Below are 17094 nucleotides of genomic sequence, written 5' to 3' on the forward strand. Positions count from 1 at the left end.
GTGGCAATGAACACACACAGAAAATTGTTTCTGAACCAAACATTTTACTCATGAGATGTGAGAATTCAATATCCGGTCCACATCATTCAAGGAAAGACAAACGAACACACTAAACTTTAAAAACTATTTCTGCAAAATATTTTTCAGCATAATCGCATCAGGAACAAAGCTTCTGAATCATTGCTACTACTGTGAAACAAATCTCCAATGTTCTGCTGAATTCCATAACTACATATATATAAAAACCTACAGACTGAATTATATTAATAGAATTTTGCTAAAATCATACTTGCCCAAAGGAGAAGGGGAAATTGGTTACAGAATGAGTGTGAGATGATTTTTAAGCCTGAGGCATAAACTTGGCCACAGCTAGAAATAATGTGCTTCCCACAGCAGGTTATTCTGCGTGGGGGTGGGAGGGTAGAAGTGTATATGTCTACCCCTCCCAAGCATGAGGAGTGTGGCTGTTGGGAAGCAGAAGAGGAAGGAAGGCAGCCTCTCACATCCACCTCCTAATGCGCCCGGAAAGGCCTGGCGCAGATCCAACATCCTCTGCGTCCAGCAGCCGGCACTGGCAGGAACTTAATTTTGTTTGCTGAACTGAAACAAGGTCAATATTTCAGAGAAATGCTGCCCACAACACACACCTGGGCACATGATCACCCTTCTGACCCCAAACCTCCCTCTAAAAACCTGCCCCTTACTAAAGAGTTCCCAGCTGAGACGAGCTGATCTCAAGTCACAGGAAATCCAGGTGTAAATGCTCAAAATGATATTCTTCTATTCAGACATGAAGAGTGAGGTAAGACAGATCTAGGTTCAAACGCCAGCTCTGTCTCTATTGGCAGGGTGACTAAGTTATTCAAAGCTACCCTTAAATCTCAGAATCCTTGTGAGTAAAACGGGGCCGTGACACTTCAGACACCTCCCAGGCTGTGGGAAGGGCTCGGCTACATAAGACCACATGCCTAGTGGGAGCCTGGCCTTAGTCACCTGGCCAGCAAGTGTCGGCTCTTTTCTCCTGTAAAACCAGTTCAAAAGAAGGCCACGGCCCCTTAAGCAGTGAGTGAAGGAAGAAAGGCAGTTTGCTGCAGCAGCTCCCCTCTGATTTAATAGCTTGAAATTGCTAACAAAGTTAGGTCAGGTCTCTTGATCTTTATGGGAAGGGTCAGGCAGAAATTAGTTCATTCGCTTTTGTAAAGACAGGCTGAGAAAGGGGGCAGTCTGTCAATGGCTCTCTTAGGAGAAAGACGTTTTCACATTGTGAGTACACATCTTGTCAGATCAGTATGGATTTCTCTTCAGATGAACTACGAAGAAAAAGATTTTTAAAAAGCAAAGGTTGTTGCTCTAGGGACTTCACCAGAGAGCGATGTGAGCCCCAGGCCATAGTAGCTGCTCCAGCGCCACCAGCAGTGTCCTCACCTGAGCACTTGCTTTGGGCCAGGACCTGTGCTCTGTGCCAGCAAACGTTACATGCCCAAATTCTGACCACTATGAGGTAGTCCTAACTACACCTCTGTTTGGGGGTTTGGGTTTTTGTTTGTGTTTGTTTTAAAACACGAACTTGCTCTGTCACTAGGTTGGAGTACAGTGGTGATCATAGCTCACTGCAGTCTCCAACTCCTGGGCTCAAGCAGTCCTCCTGCCTCAGCCTCCCAAAGTGCTGGGATTGCAGGTGTGAGCTACTGTGCCTGGCCACCTCTGTCTTAAAAACAGGCCATCACACAGATGTAGGATTGCCTGAGGGCTCCTGGCCAGAATGCACGGGAGCAGGGATGTACCCACATCACCAGAGGCTGCAGCCAGCACTCCCAGCCACTCTGTAGTGGGTTCAGATAAACCCAGGGTGCTTAAAGTGGTCCCAGCTTCCTCCCAGAAGCACAGGCCAGAGGTAGACCCAGGCATGTGTCTGAAGTCCCTGGTCAGAGCCCAGGTCAGAGCCTGGAAGCGTCAATGTGCATTCCATCTGTGTCAAGAGAGCATTAGGATGAAATTAGACCGTGATTAAAACCAATTAATGTTGGCAAACAGTGCTACAAGCTAACAAGGGAAACTTACAGAAAACATCTAAGAGAATTTCTCTTGCTAATTATAGGCATACCTTGTTTTCACTGAACTTCGCTTTTTTTGCCCTCCATAGATATCCTGTCATTTTCACAAATTGAAAATTTGTGGCGATGCTGCTTTGAGCAAGTCTACTGGTGCCATTTTTCCAATGGCACATGCTCACTTCGTGTCTCTGTGTCACATTTTGGTAATTCTCGCAATATTTCAAAGTCTTTCATTACAGCGTATCTGTTACAGTGATCTGTGATTAGTGATCTTTGATGTTACTATTGTAATTGTGTTGAGGCACCACAAACCCTGCCCATATAAAATGGCAAACTTAATCTATAAACGTTTGTGTCTGACTGCTTCACCAACTGGCCACCCCACTTCTCCTTGGGGCTCCCTATTCTCTGAGACACAACAACACTGAAATGAGGCCAATTCATGACCCCACAGTGGCCTGTAAGTGTTCAAGTGAAAGGAAGAATCACACATCCCTCACTTCAAAAGCTAGAAATGATTCAGCTTAATGAGGAAGGCATGTAGAGAGCTGAGAGAGGCTGAAAGCTCAGTCTCTTTATGTCAAACTATTAGCCAACTTGTGAAATGAAGGAAAGGTTCTTAAAGAAAATTAAAAGTGTTATCCAGTGAACTCATGAATGATAAGAAAGTGGAACTGCACTATTGCTGATAAGCAGAAAGTTTTAACGGCCTAGACAGATCAAAACAGCCACAACCTTCACTTAAGCCAAAGCCTAATCCAGAGCAAGACTCTAACTCTCTTCCATGTTATGAAGGCCAAGAGGTGAGGAAGCTGCAGAAGAAAATTTGGAAACTAGCAGAGGTCGGTCCATGAGAACTAAGGAAAGAAGCCACCTCCATAACACAGCAGTGCAAGGTGAAGCAGCAAGTGCTGATGGAGAAGCTGCAGCAAGTTCTCCAGAACATCTAGCCAAGAGCATCGATGAAGGTCACTCCATTAAACAGATTTTCAGAGTAGACAGAACAGCTTTATAGTGGAAGAAGATGCCTCTAGGACTTTCACAGCTACAGAAAAGTCAGTGTCTGGCTTCAAAGGACAGGCTGACTCTTTTATGAGGGGCTAGTGCAGCTAGTGACTTGAAGTTGAAGCCAATGCTCATTTACCATTCCAAAAATTCTTAGGGCCCTTAAGAATGATGCTAAATCCATTCTTTCTGTGCTCTACACATGAAACAATAAAGCCTGAATGACAGTACATCTGTTTACAGCATGATATACTGAATATCTTAAGCCCACTGCTGAGACCTACTGGTCAGAAAAAAATGATTCCTTTCCAAATATTCCTGCTCTGGTCACGCAATGCACCTGGTCACCCAAGAGCTGTGATGGAGCTGTACAGAGGGACGAATGTTGCTTTCATGCCTGCTAACATGACATCCACTCTGCAGCCCATGGATCAAGGAGGAATTTCCACTTTCAAGTCTTACTAAGAAATACATCTCATAAGGCTGTAGCTGACACAGATAGTGATTCCTCTGATGGATTTGGGCAAAGTAAAGTGAAAACCTGTGGAAAGGATTCACCACTCTATACGCCATTAAGAACATTTGTGATTCATGGGAGGAAGTCAAAATATCAACATTAACAGGAGTTTGGAAGAAGCTGATTCCAGCCCTCATGGATGACTTTGAGAGGTTCAAGACCTCAGCGGAAGAAGCAACTACAGATGTGGATGAATGGGCAAGAGAATTAGAAGTAGAGCCTGAAGCTGACTGAATTGCTGCAATCTCATGGTATATATAACTCAGCAGATAAGGATCTCATGGTATTTACAACTGTGCAGATAAGGATCTCATGGTATTTATAACTTGAGCAGATAAGGAGTTGCTTCTTATGGATGAGCAAATAAAGCAGTTACTTGAGACGGAGTCTCCTGTAATCATCATCACTCCTGGTGATGATGCTGTGAACATTGTTGAAATTGCAACAAAAGATTTAAAAGATTACAGAAACTTGGTAAAGCAGCAGTGGGCTTTGAGAGATGGACTCCAATTCTGAAAGAGGTTCTGCTTTGGGTAAAATGCTATCAAACATCATCGCATGCTATGGGGAAATCTTTCATGAAAGGAAGAACTGACGCAGCAAACTTCATTGTTGTCTTATTTTAAGAAATTGCCGGCCAGGCGCGGTGGCTCAAGCCTGTAATCCCAGCACTTTGGGAGGCCGAGACGGGCGGATCACGAGGTCAGGAGACCGAGACCATCCTGGCTAACACGGTGAAACCCCGTCTCTGCTAAAAAATACAAAAAACTAGCCAGGAGAGGTGGCAGGCGCCTGTAGTCCCAGCTACTCGGGAGGCTGAGGCAGGAGAATGGCGTAAACCCGGGAGGCGGAGCTTGCAGTGAGCGGAGATCCGGCCACTGCACTCCAGCCTGGGCGACATAGTGAGACTCCGTCTCAAAAAAAAAAAAAAGAAAGAAATTGCCACAGCCACCCTAAACTTCAACAACCACCACCTTGATCAGTCAGCAGCCATCAACATCAAGGCAAGACCCTCCACCAGCAAAGGATTACAACTTGCTGAAGGCTCAGGTGATTGTTAGCATTTTTAGCAATAAGGTATTTTTAAATTAAGGTATGTACATTTTAAAAAAATATATTAATGCTGGTCAGGTACAGTGGCTCACGCCTGTAATCCCAGCACTGTGGGAGGCCAAGGTGGGCGATCACTTGAGCTCAGGAGTTTGAGACCAGCCTGGCAACATGGCAAAACCCCGTCTCTATTAAAAATACAAAACTTAGCCAGGTGTGGTGGTGCACGCCTGTGATTCCAGCTATCTGGGAGGCTAAGGCAGGAGAATCACTTGAACCCAGGAGGCGGAGGTTGCAGTGAGCTGAGATTGCACCACTGCACTCTAGCCTGGGCAACAGAGTGAGACTCTGTCTCAAAAAAAAAAAAAAAAACAAAAAGGAAAAAAAAAAGAAATAATGCTGCTGAACACTATTATTACAGTATAGTATAAACATCATATGCCCTGGGAAACCAGAAAACTAAATCATAATGTTAATGTATGACTTGCTTTGTTGTGATAATTGCTTTATTGCAGTGGTCTAGAAATGAACGCACGTTATCTCTGAGGTATGCCTGTATTCACTGATACAGATTAGTTATCCACCTCATTTTTATATTTAATTAATCTGTCAAATTTTGAAAAAAATTACACGCTAGACCAAGTATTAATATTTGGTTTCTCTCATTACCATCTACTACTCAAATGGAAGTTAAAATGGAATATATCACTTCAATTGGGACATTTCAAACTAATCTTAACATAGGATTACTCTAAAAAAAATTATTCTTCTAGCTATATTAAACCAAATGCTAAAATCATAATGTTAAAAAATAGCAAAGTAGTTTCATTTACTAGTCACACAAAATACAGGAATTAGGTAAGGTGTGCCTTGGAACTGATTTACGAACTCTCTGAAACATACCAGACGAATAAGGTTTCACTACAAAAGCACCATGAGAAAGAGAGCTTAAAAATATGACCAAGCCGCCAACGCGTTTTCTGTCTCAATGGATGTGTGTGGTCAACAGTTACCTCACCAGGCCTGAGGTACTCAAACCCTGCACACTCCCCAGTGCCCTTGATCAGCTCCCGAGCATCACCGATAAGCCCCTGGAACATCCTGCTATTAGTAGGTAAGAGTGTATTTCATACCCAGGACCTTGGGCAATGCCACATAGTTTGTGCTGATGATGTGACTTATGGTGAAGGCCGATTTTTGTTTCATCTGGGGACCTGGGCCACTGCATCAGTTTGATCTGGAGGGGCTGGGGCCTGGAGACCGCATAGCTAAGCCCAGCCACGTGGGCACTCCATGGCCACATGTCTGACCCTAATACAGTTCTGGATACCAGAGCTTAGCTGAGCTTCCCGAGTTGGCAACAGTTGGCAGGCACTGTCACACAACGTTCCTGGGAGAATCAGCAGTGTCTGTGTGACCTCACTGGAGCGGACACTGGGAAGCTTGTGCCTGGGTTCTCTGGACTCCACCCCACATGCCTTTTCCTTCTGCTGGTTCTCATCTGCACCTTTCCATTGTAACCACAAGTATAAACCACAACCACCAACAGATCAGATTTCTCTGAATCCGGTGAGACCTTGTAGTGAATCGTCAAACCTGAGGGCAGTCTTGGGGACCCCAGACACAAATGTGTTAAGTTATACAAACTGAAATTCAGTGAGACGAGCTCTGGTTACTCAGGTCAAACTCCAGGACATCCCCAGTGCTGGTTATATCTCATCTCTTTGTGAAAAAGCCCTTGTCCTACTGAAAAACAGGTAAGTCATTATTTTGAAAACTCATTTGCTAAAAATGTTTAATGCTTCCTAAATTCAGAGATTATTCATCATCTGTGCTTTAATTCTGACCCTGGAAACTTTTAAGCAAAGAGTTTTCAGACTCTTCTATATTTAGACTACTGCTTACTAAATATTTTGTCTCTCAAAAACATGTATTTTTAAGAAAAAAGACTAGCCAAATGACAAATAGATCTTGCACACAGATGCACACACACACACACGTATATGAAAATGTATATGACACTTAACAGAACCAGCAAAGGTGTTACTAGGAAATCTGCAGAAAGAACTAAGTGCAAGTGGCTGGATATGCGAAGTCTGATCAGTAGGCAAATACAATATTAGTAAGTTTAAAATTAGATTTACATATGACTGGTGGCTACATCTAATTTCGTGGTACTAAAACCTCACTCCCTAAGAAACAAATCACAAAATGACTGAGATGTCGTACCTGTCATTCAACACACACCCCCGCAGAGCCTATGTCCACTCAGGATTCAGCTGGGGACACCTCAGAAGTCAGCCCCAGCCACCCGGGCCACACAGCACTCCCATGACCCTCTACCACCATCCCTTCTGAATCTGTATGTTTTTAAAAGCGACGAAAGCTCTGTGGATGAAGGAATATCCTGTACCTGGTAGGCTACTTCTTCACAAGCAGCAGACGCTGACTGTGGCGTGTGGCTCACTAGTATGACTTGCGGCGAGCCTGCTCCACCCTGGCCCGAGAGAGAGGGATCCGTGAGGAGTGCTGGGAACTGCTGACCCTGGCAAAAGATTAGTACTATTTCAGAAGTTGTAACATTAGCAAAACAAGTAATAATTTAAAAGCTCTTTTATGGTGCAGCTACCTTGGAAAACAAGCTGGTAGCTCCTCAAAAAGTGAACTGTGGAGTCACCACGTAACCCAGCAACCCAAGAGAAGTGAAAACAGAGTCCACTCAAAGCCTTGTACAGAAATGTCCACAGGAGAATTACCCATAACCAAAAAATGGAAACAGCCCAAATGCTCATCAACTGATAAATGCACAAATGAAATGTGGTATAAGGGAATACTGTTGAGTAATAAAAAGGTAGGAAGTTCTGGTACATGTTACAGCATGGAGGAACCTTAGAAATACTCTAAGGAATGAAAGAAGCCAGTCACAAAAGACAACACAGATGATCACATTTCTATGAAATATCCAGAACAGATGCATCTACAGAGACAGAAAGTGGACTGGCAGTTGCCAGGGGCAGAGGTAAGGGTGGGCCGGGGGTCAGGGGAACATGGAGTGATGGCTCATGGCTCCAGGTTTCTTTAAGGGGTGAGGAAACGCTCTAAAATTGGACCACAGTGATGGCTGCACAACTCTGTAAATACACTGAAAACCATTCAATTGTATACTTTAAACAATGAGGTGAACTTATATAAATTACATCTCAGAGTCTCTACATGTGTGTATATTTACAACACACTTCTTTGCTTAGAAACACATACACAATTTTGCTATGCTATAGAAAACGACTGTAAGTCTTCTTACCAGCCTAGCACACCTCTAGCTACGAGAATGGATCTGAGAGAATAAGAGAGAATGAGAAAGGTAGGGTGGTATGGGGCACGAGAGCAGAGAGGAAGCTGCAGCTCAAAGGGTCTGAATATCTACTGCAAATGCTGAATTTATAGAAGCAATTCAGCATGCAACTTGAACTGCTGCAATCAGCACTGATTCTAAACATATTTCACACACAGTTAAAACCATGGCTGATCACAGGAAGCATGGCTGATGTTGCTGGCTCCTGTGCTTTAAGGTGAGGGGTGTTTCTCAATGTCTTAGGGAACTACGCAAGCTGAGGTCCCAAAAGGAAAGTTAAGAATTGAGTAGGGGATGCCGTATTAGTCCGTTTTCATGCTGCTGATAAAGACATGCCTGTGACTGGGCAATTTACAAAAGAAAGAGGTTTAATTGGACTGACAGTTCCATGTGGCTGGAGAAGCCTCACAATCATGGTGGAAGGCATGGAGGAGCAAGTCACATCCTACATGGATGGCAGCAAAGAGAGGAGAGCTTGTGCAGGGAAACTCCCCTTTATATAACCATCAGATCTCATGAGACTTATTCACTATCATGAGAACAGCACGGGAAAGACCTGTCCCCATGAATCAATTACCTCCCACCAGGTCCCTCCCACAACATGTGGGAATTCAAGATGAGATCTGGGTGGGGACATGGCTGAACCATATGAGACACAGTAGAGGAAAAATAGGACTGAGCTGGCATTTTTAAAAACTTCCTTCATCAGAGAATTTCAGGTTCACTTCTTAAGGGAAAGAGCGGCAGGTGGCAAAATAGAAGTCAAAAACATACAAAGTCATCATCAGGGATTCCAGAAAAAGAGAGCTTCTAACTTGATTTGGGTTCCTTACTTCCCATAAGCAGCTTTTTAAAAAAGCAAAATGAGGCTATTTTAGGTATCTCCATATATCAGCCTAACTTTTTACATAAACATTATCTAAATTGAAAAGTTCTTTTTCTTTTTTTTTTTTTTTTTGAGATAAAGTATTGTCCTGTCACCCAGGCTGGAGTACAGTGGCTTGATCTCAGCTCACTGCAATCTCTGCCTCCTGGGTTTAAGTGATTCTCGTGCCTCAGCCTCCTGAGTAGCTGGAATTACAGGCATGTGCCACATGTGTGGCTAATTTTTGTATTTTTAGTAGAGATGGGGTTTCACTATGTTGGCCAGGCTGGTCTCGAACTCCTGACCTCAGGTGATCTGCCTGCCTCAGCCTCCCAAAGTGCTGGGATTATAGGTGTGAGCCACTGCACCCGAAGTTCCTATCTATACTAATAAAGCTTCACGTTCCCTACCCCCCTACATAGAGAAGTTGATTGAACATTGCTATTTTCAAATACCAGTGAATACTACACTTTTTTGTGACATGTCTGTTGCCAGCTGCTGCCACCACCCTTATCAGACTACCCAATTTGACAAATTGTATTAATCAACCTGGACTTATTAATTCACATTTATTTTATTAATCAAAGACCAAAAACACTGCTGGTCAGAAATTCTGATGCACACAAGAACCAACTGGCTCAATAAATTCATATATTCCCAAACTAAAGGTAAGATATTTGAGAGTCTTAGCTTTTATAGATATACCTATACAAGCTATATCTTAGCTTATATAGGTATATCAAGGGAAAAATTACAACTTCTTGTTGTTTTGAAATAGCAAAATTACAGAAATAAAGAACAGAGTGGCAGATGTCAGGGTTAAGAGGGTCTTGAAGTCATTATAAAAAGCAACATGAGGGGTCCTTGAGGTGATGGAAATATTCTGTATCTTGGCTTGTCATTGATAATAATTGTTTGTGATATTATACGACAGTTCTGCAACATGCTCCTATTGGGTGAAACTGGATAAGTATATATGGAATCTCTCTGTACTATTTTTTAAAAATTGCCCGTGTGTCTACAATTATCTCAAAAATTTTAATTAAAAAAACTTGAAATCTATGTAATTTACTAGCTTATCATTTGTGTTTCAATTGCAAACCTTAAGTATTCTTTTTTTTTTTTTTTTTTGAGACAGAGTGGTGCTTTATTACCCAGGCTAGAGTGCAATGGCACGATCTTGGCTCACTGCAGCCTCCACCTCCCGAGTTCAAGCGATTCTCCTGTCTCAGCCTCCTGAGTAGCTGGGATTACAGGCACATGCCACCACGCCCAGCTAATTTGTTGTATTTTTAGTAGAGACGGGGTTTCACCATGTTGGCCAAGCTGGTCTCAAACTCCTGACCTCAGGTGATTCACCAGCCTCGGCCTGCGATTACAGGCGTGAGCCACCACACCCAGCCAACCTTAAGTATTCTTAATGCAAATTTCCTGATTTAAAAATCAGTGTCCAATAAAATCTATACTCAACAATTAGCTATACTTACGGAAGTGATACACAAATCGGCTAAAACAATATAAAGGTTATTTACTTTTGGTTTGTATTATTATTTGCAGTTGGTTTCTTTGCTATATTTGGTTTACACTGAGGTAAAGATTACAGGAATTTGCCTTCCCCTGGAGCACACGAACTTTGCAACATGAGAATGTAACAGCAAGCACTGAGTCCCAGCAGAGAGGAACGGGGCAACAGCTGTTGGCCCTGGCAGCTGGGGCAGCTGCGTCAGAGTCACAGGGAGGGTGGGTGATGAACAGCACAGATGCCAGCCCCACCCATGACTACTGAATTAACTTGAGCCTGCTGGGACCCAGGGAAGTCAATGTTCGACTAAATCTGAGAAATGCTGTAAAACATGAGAAAGGGCTGGATATTGATGAAAGGCATTCCATGCAATAACACACTTCACTATACTATTACCAAGTACCCATAAATCAACCTCATTTCCTGCTCGCATGTACTATAATTTCATTAGAAATATTTTTCTTAGCAGTTCATTTTACTGGCCTATACACAACTCTTAATAAACTTAAAACAAAACATTGTGCCTCAATAAAAATGTGAAGATATTTACAAGAGTAAATATGAATGACTTGTAAAGGATGAAGGCTAAGAAAGGCACAAAATTAAGAAAGCTTTAAATAGCATGGGCCAGATGACTCTTGGTGTTAAACCTACAACTAACTTGTTACTTCAGAATCGGCCTCTTTTCCCATCAGGAGTCTGTAATAAGATTTGCCAATTTCTGGGTCACCCCACAGTCAAATTTAGACTTAAAAAGCCACATTCATATCTCTAAAAACAAAGTTTTAAATGTTTTGCACCTGGCCAATTATCTGTAATAATAAGAGATGTTTTTTTTTAAATGACAAGAATTAGTATACAAGAGAATTCCCCTCATGAATAGGTAAACTACTTCTTGTATTCAGAATAAGAACTAAAAATCATTTTGCTTTCTTGAATAGATTTTCCGCATGCATGTTTACACCTCCTGATAGAACTGTCAGACTCCAGTGGCCAAGCAGGACACACAACTACCAGCGGCCTGCTCCTCCTCCCCCCTGAAGAGTCTAGAGTTTGGAACAAATACATCAAAATTATATTTCAAAATTAGCTAACTTTCTCTGAATTAAAATTATCATTTACTCCAATATTCTTCCAAAATTGGGCCCTTTCCAAGTTTTAAATTAGGATTAATTATGTACTTACAAAAACATATACATTCCAAACTTTTTAGTATTATGGACTCAAATTTGCCCTTTTATTTTTTTTTATTTTTTATTTTTTTTGAGACAGAGTCTCACTCTGTCGCCCAGGTTGGAGTGCAGTGGCGCGATCTCAGCTCACTGCAACCTCCACCTCCTGGGTTCATGCTATTCTTCTGCCTCAGCTCCCCGAGTAGCTGGGACCACAGGCACCTGCCACCTTGCCCGGCTAATTTTTTGTATTTTTAGTAGAGACGGGGTTTCATTGTGTCAGCCAGGATGGTCTCGATCTCCTGACCTCATGATCCGCCCGCCTCGGCCTCCCAAAGTCCTGGGATTACAGGCGTGAGCCACTGCGCCCAGCCACATTTGCCCATTAATTAAGAATACTATTTAAGTAAACTAAGACCACCTTTCTTTGTTTTTAGGAACATTTTCTTTCATGGATTTTATAAAGAAATAAAAAATAATACATAATAAGTTTATGTGACTTTCCTATCTTTTAAATATGTACAGTAATTTCTACGTTTATATTACTGTTTCCTTCAGTTCCTTTAGGGAGATTCTTATTTTTCCATGCACAGAGTGCAGTGTTCAGGGCGGTATAATGCTAAACAATTTGATTTCTTCACATTGGATCTCTTCCTTGTGCTATTAGTCCGTTTCCTCATTAAATTCAAGAAGCATGTGTCATTTTAAGGAATTAATATTAAATCATTTGACATTTATCCCCTAGTGAATAACTCTTAAATGAACAATCATCATTACACACTGGTTAATTTCTCTGGACCACCTTCTAATTTTCAAGTCAAATTTTTATTATCATAAACAATCATAATAATTTACGTATTTACAGACATTTTCTTATAGGTTCATTAATATCTTGACAATAAAAAGGTGGTTTTGTTGCTACAAGGATTCATTATGTTTAGAAAAATACCATTCATAAAGCTAAGAAAGGTTTCATCTGGTTTTTGCAAGTTTTCAGAGTATTAAATCAGCATAAGTCTAAGTTTGCCAGCTAACAGAAAAAAGATTCAAATAAAGCTACACAATTTCTACTGGATATTTTAAAATTACTTATTGGACAATGTATGCTAATTAATCAATTTGGTTTACAAATTTTGCATATGAAGTACAGAAAAGAATATACAAAATGAACTTAACCCACCAAAGCTTAATAGAAACACTAATGTATCTGGCTAGACACAGGTTCCAGAGCACCCACCCGGCTCCTGCTGCTCACAAAGCCTCCTGCTCCCATGTCCTCAGGCCAGAGTGGAAGGGCTGAGGGGGGTGGCAGGGAAGCACTAACGGCAGGGCGTGTGGCTGCAGGCACACCCTGGACGCCAGGCACAGGAGCCACCTGCACAGTGGGTGGGAGGGAGAGGGCGTGGCAAACGAGGTACTTCTGGCAGCTCAGCAGGCAAAGCCCAAGTCCACGTGACGTGGCAGGGGCTAGGCAGGAGCCAGAGGGGCAGCTGATGGAGTCTGTCCTGAGGCGCTGGGGACCCACGGGGCTTCTGTCCCAAAAGCAGCATCCTAAATGAGACAGTGACCCCACCAGGGGACTGGTATGGAGCCAGGGAGCCTGGGTTGCCTGCTGGTGAGGACAGCAGGCCCAGAAACGGGCCACAGCACATCCCAGGGTCATCACTGCCACCAAGGCTTCACTCTACAGCCCTTCTTGAAGAACATCCTTGGAGAACCACCTGCCCGCTCACAAGGCTCCCGGGTGACCCACGTGCACTACACCAGCAGTCCCTACCCTTTTTGGAACCAGGCGGGCTGGTTTCGTGAAGAAAAGTCTTCCACGGATTTGAGGTAGGGGTGTTGGGAGATGGTTTCAGGATGAAACTGTTCCTCATCAGGCATTAGCTAGATTCTCATAAGGATCACACAACCTAGATCCCTCACATGTGCAGTTCACAACAGGACTCATGCTCCTCTGAGAATGTAATGCCCCAGCTCATCTGGGAGGTGGAGCTCAGGCGGTAATGCTCGCCGGCCCACACGCACCCCGGCTGTGCGGCCAGATGCTAACAGACCATGGACAGGTACCAGTCCACAGCCTGGGAGTTGGGGGCCGACTGTTCTACAAAAAAGGCATGGGACATCCTGGCAAATATCTGCAGACTTTAAAAATACAACCTGGAAAATACTGAGAACTACTTACTGAACTTTCACTTCAACTGTAGTGGATAATTCTCAAAGTGATAAAACTTAACATACAGAAAATACACTCTCATAATTATTGAAATAAACGCCTTTCTGGGTTTTTCTCAGCAAACTCAATCCCCACCCTCCAAAAGTTATTCAAAGGCATCTAACTAATTAAAATTTATATTTTAAATAATTTTTACTTCTTTACTATGTCTTTAATTACTATAGTTAAAAGTCTACAAGGATTTGTTGCTACAAGGATTCATTATGTTTAGAAAAATACCATTCATAAAGCTAAGAAAGGTTTCATCTGGTTTTTGCAAGTTTTCAGAGTATTAAATCAGCATAAGTCTAAGTTTGCCAGCTAACAGAAGAAACACACCAGGGACCCTGGGAGCTGACTCACACATGTAACAGGACAGTCACCGTGTTCCCAAATGCAATGCTAGGGTAGTCCAATGCACGTTACGCCCTTAAGGCTTTGCAAGACAACAGGAAGTGTAAGGTCATATTTACAGTCATCATCATTTAAATATAAAAACATCTTAGCAGCAAATAAAAAGGTGGGAAAGACAAATGGACTCCGAGTTAGTGTACAGACTCCTGTACCTGGATTTGAAGCGTGTTCCTTGAATGGTAAATAAGTAAAAGTGCTCTCCCATCCAGCCTCCCCCCGCCCACTGCCTGCCCCAGACCTCAGGGGGCTTCACTAGGCCCTGAGATACAGTAACCAAGATCACAGGTAGGAAAGGAGGAGACATGGCTGGTCCATCATAATCATCATGCTTCCTGCATCTAGGAAAGCACACCCCAGTAATTTACATCTTAGGATGGGTACTTTTTTGTTTATTTGTTTTTGTTTTTGAGATGGAGTCTCACTCTGTTGCCCAGGCTGGAGTGCAGAGGTGCGATCTCGGCTCACAGCAATCTCTACCTCCCGGGTTCAAGTGATTCTCTTGCCTCAGTCTCCCAAGTAGCTGAAATCACAGGCGCCCGCCACCATGCCCAGCTAATTTTTGTATTTTTAGTATAGACGGAGTTTCCCCATGTTGGCCAGGCTGATCTCAAACTCCTAACCTCAAGCCCACCTCGGCTTGCCAAAGTGCTAGGATTACAGGTGTGAGCCACCACACCCAGCCAGTTGACTATTTTTGTTCCAACCACAATTTTAAAACATGATACGAATTGCTAATATTTAGAAGGTTAATTATGTGACAAGCAGGAGTTGATGGTGCATAAGAGCAGGTGAAGAAAGGGTGTTAAACTCCATAAGCAGTCATGCTCTCCGCACAGCTCAGGAGGAATGCCTCTGAGTGAGATGCACGCTCTGCTTCCCAGCACCGCATGTGGCTGTCGGGGTTGCCCGACAGATCCCTGGGGGCAGGACGTAGGCAGGGCTGCTTGACTACAGGCAGGTCACCCAGAGGGGAGCCCCTGTGTCCAGCGAGCAGGAACCCTGGCGTGCGGTGTGCCTGGGTCACCTCAGAAGAGGATAGTGGCTGTGCAGGGGTCCTCGGTGAGGAGCCCTAGGAGAAGCCTATTTGCCAACGACATGTGAGTATCCCACAACCCAGGGAGACTGACTGAACACTGAAGCGATGCAGAGGAAATGCTGCTATTTCACTAATGAAAGGGACTAGAGCTTAGAGAGGTCATTTCTTCAGCAAGTGGCTGTGATAGTATTAGGACCAATCCTGCTCTAGATGCCAAAATCTGTTTTTCTTGTACGGTGAGCCTAAAAAGCAGAGACAGAACAATCAAGGAATGTGTTTTGGTGAAAACAGCCTCAGCTTTTGTTTTGAGAGAGAGAAGGTCTCACTCTGTCGTCCAGGCTGGAGTGCAGTGGTGCAATCACGGCTCACTGCAGCATCAACCTTCCAGGCTCACCCAATCCTCCCACCTCAGCCTCCGGAGTACCCAGTACTACGGGTGTGCACTGCCGTGCCTGGCCCAATTTTTTATTTTTTGTAGAGACAAGAGTTTTGCCATGTTGTCATGACTGCTCTCAAACTCCTGGGCTCAAGGAATCCTCCCACCTCAGCCTCCCAAAGTGCTGGGATTACAGGCACGAGCCACCTGTGTCCAGCCTCAGCTTTCTAATTCTGCTGTGTATTTTGCTTCTATTACAGCCAGGAACAGACACATAGAAATCACAATTTACATCAACTAAGAATACATTTTTTATAGTCAACTATGAAAATTCTGATACAGCCTTATTATAATTAGTCTTCAACTATCAAAATGCGGGCATAGCTTTGTTACAATTCATCTTCATTATAACGAATCATAATGTATCATTATGATTTTCCTAATTAAACTCTGAAAGGTTTTTCAGCATCTTAGCTCAAGGAATCATGTAAAAATGTACACCCCTTTGGCACAGCACTTCTACTGGTAGGAATTCATGTAAGAATCTCAGTGACTAAGGGCATGAAAATTTCCATGCTATTTATTGAAACCATGAATACAACATAACGCCCATCAATAAACTTCATCTACATGATGTGTACACAAACTTATTTCTGCAGAAAGTTATAAATATGTACCTTAAACATTCATATAAAGGTGTAGAAGGATATATACAATAAAATGTTAACTGTGGTTCCATTTGGTGGTGGGATTAAAGCTTTGGGTTTTATGTTTTACCTTATTTTTTTACATTCTTCCATATTATCTGAATTTTCTTTTTTCCCCTTTTTACATTTACTGTATTATTTTTTAATCAGAAAAAAAGCTACTTCGATTTTGAAAAAAAAATGCTCAGAATATATATTTAGGAAGGAGTCAATGAATAATGTTTTCAAAGACCACTTTTTGAAAGGACCTTTGCATCCCTCTCTGAGGAGCACTTGCCTGAGAGGTGATGTTGAGTGTGACAGTGTCCAGGCCTCCAGACAGCATACCCTGAGTATCGGCCAGCGTCAGCGTGACACTAGCGTCACCTCCCACACCCGACGAGGACATGACCAGGTTCTGAGTCGAGATGGCCGATGGAGACATCGGTGTTGTTGAAGGAAGGCTTCCGCTTGTAGTGTTAAGTTCTACAAAAGAGGCGAAGTAAGTAGGTCAATGGGAAGGCCAGACAAGTCCAGGTGTAAGGGCACAGGGAAAGCGATGCTCCCACCTGCATGCAGGAAGCAGCATTCATGCTGCCTGAGGTCTCCAAGCTGCACCAAAGAAATCACAGGGTCTTCAATTCTAATTTTAGGATAAAGCTTTTCTTAGTTTTTAAACATCTTTACGCATGAATATACTGTGCTTCTTAATTATAACACACACAGAGAAAAACCAGTAAACAAAGAGTGAAAATGTGACCCCACAGTTCCAGTCACAGCTACTACTGTAGAATGAAAACTCAGACAACAATTTCCAGGGCACTGTCCCC

General features: G+C 43.0%; 1 protein-coding gene across 5 annotated transcripts in view; it reads right to left on the reverse strand.

Moving 5' to 3' along the window:
* The window catches only part of ZNF236 (zinc finger protein 236), a 160793-nt gene that overhangs the window by 26054 nt on the left and 117645 nt on the right, over nucleotides 1-17094 (reverse strand). For all 5 annotated transcript variants that reach the window (XR_013408317.1, XR_013408318.1, XM_028837782.2 and 2 more), the window contains 2 exons: nucleotides 16563-16750; nucleotides 7040-7171 (listed from right to left, as the gene is read on the reverse strand). Coding sequence is in view for 3 of the 5 variants with exons in the window: in XM_028837782.2 (XP_028693615.2) it covers nucleotides 7040-7171; nucleotides 16563-16750 (320 nt within the window). In the remaining 2 variants the exon portion in view is untranslated. The remainder of the gene's footprint in view (nucleotides 1-7039; nucleotides 7172-16562; nucleotides 16751-17094) is intronic.

Source organism: Macaca mulatta, chromosome 18, assembly GCF_049350105.2.
Source record: "Macaca mulatta isolate MMU2019108-1 chromosome 18, T2T-MMU8v2.0, whole genome shotgun sequence".
In the NCBI taxonomy this organism is placed as follows: domain Eukaryota; kingdom Metazoa; phylum Chordata; class Mammalia; order Primates; family Cercopithecidae; genus Macaca; species Macaca mulatta.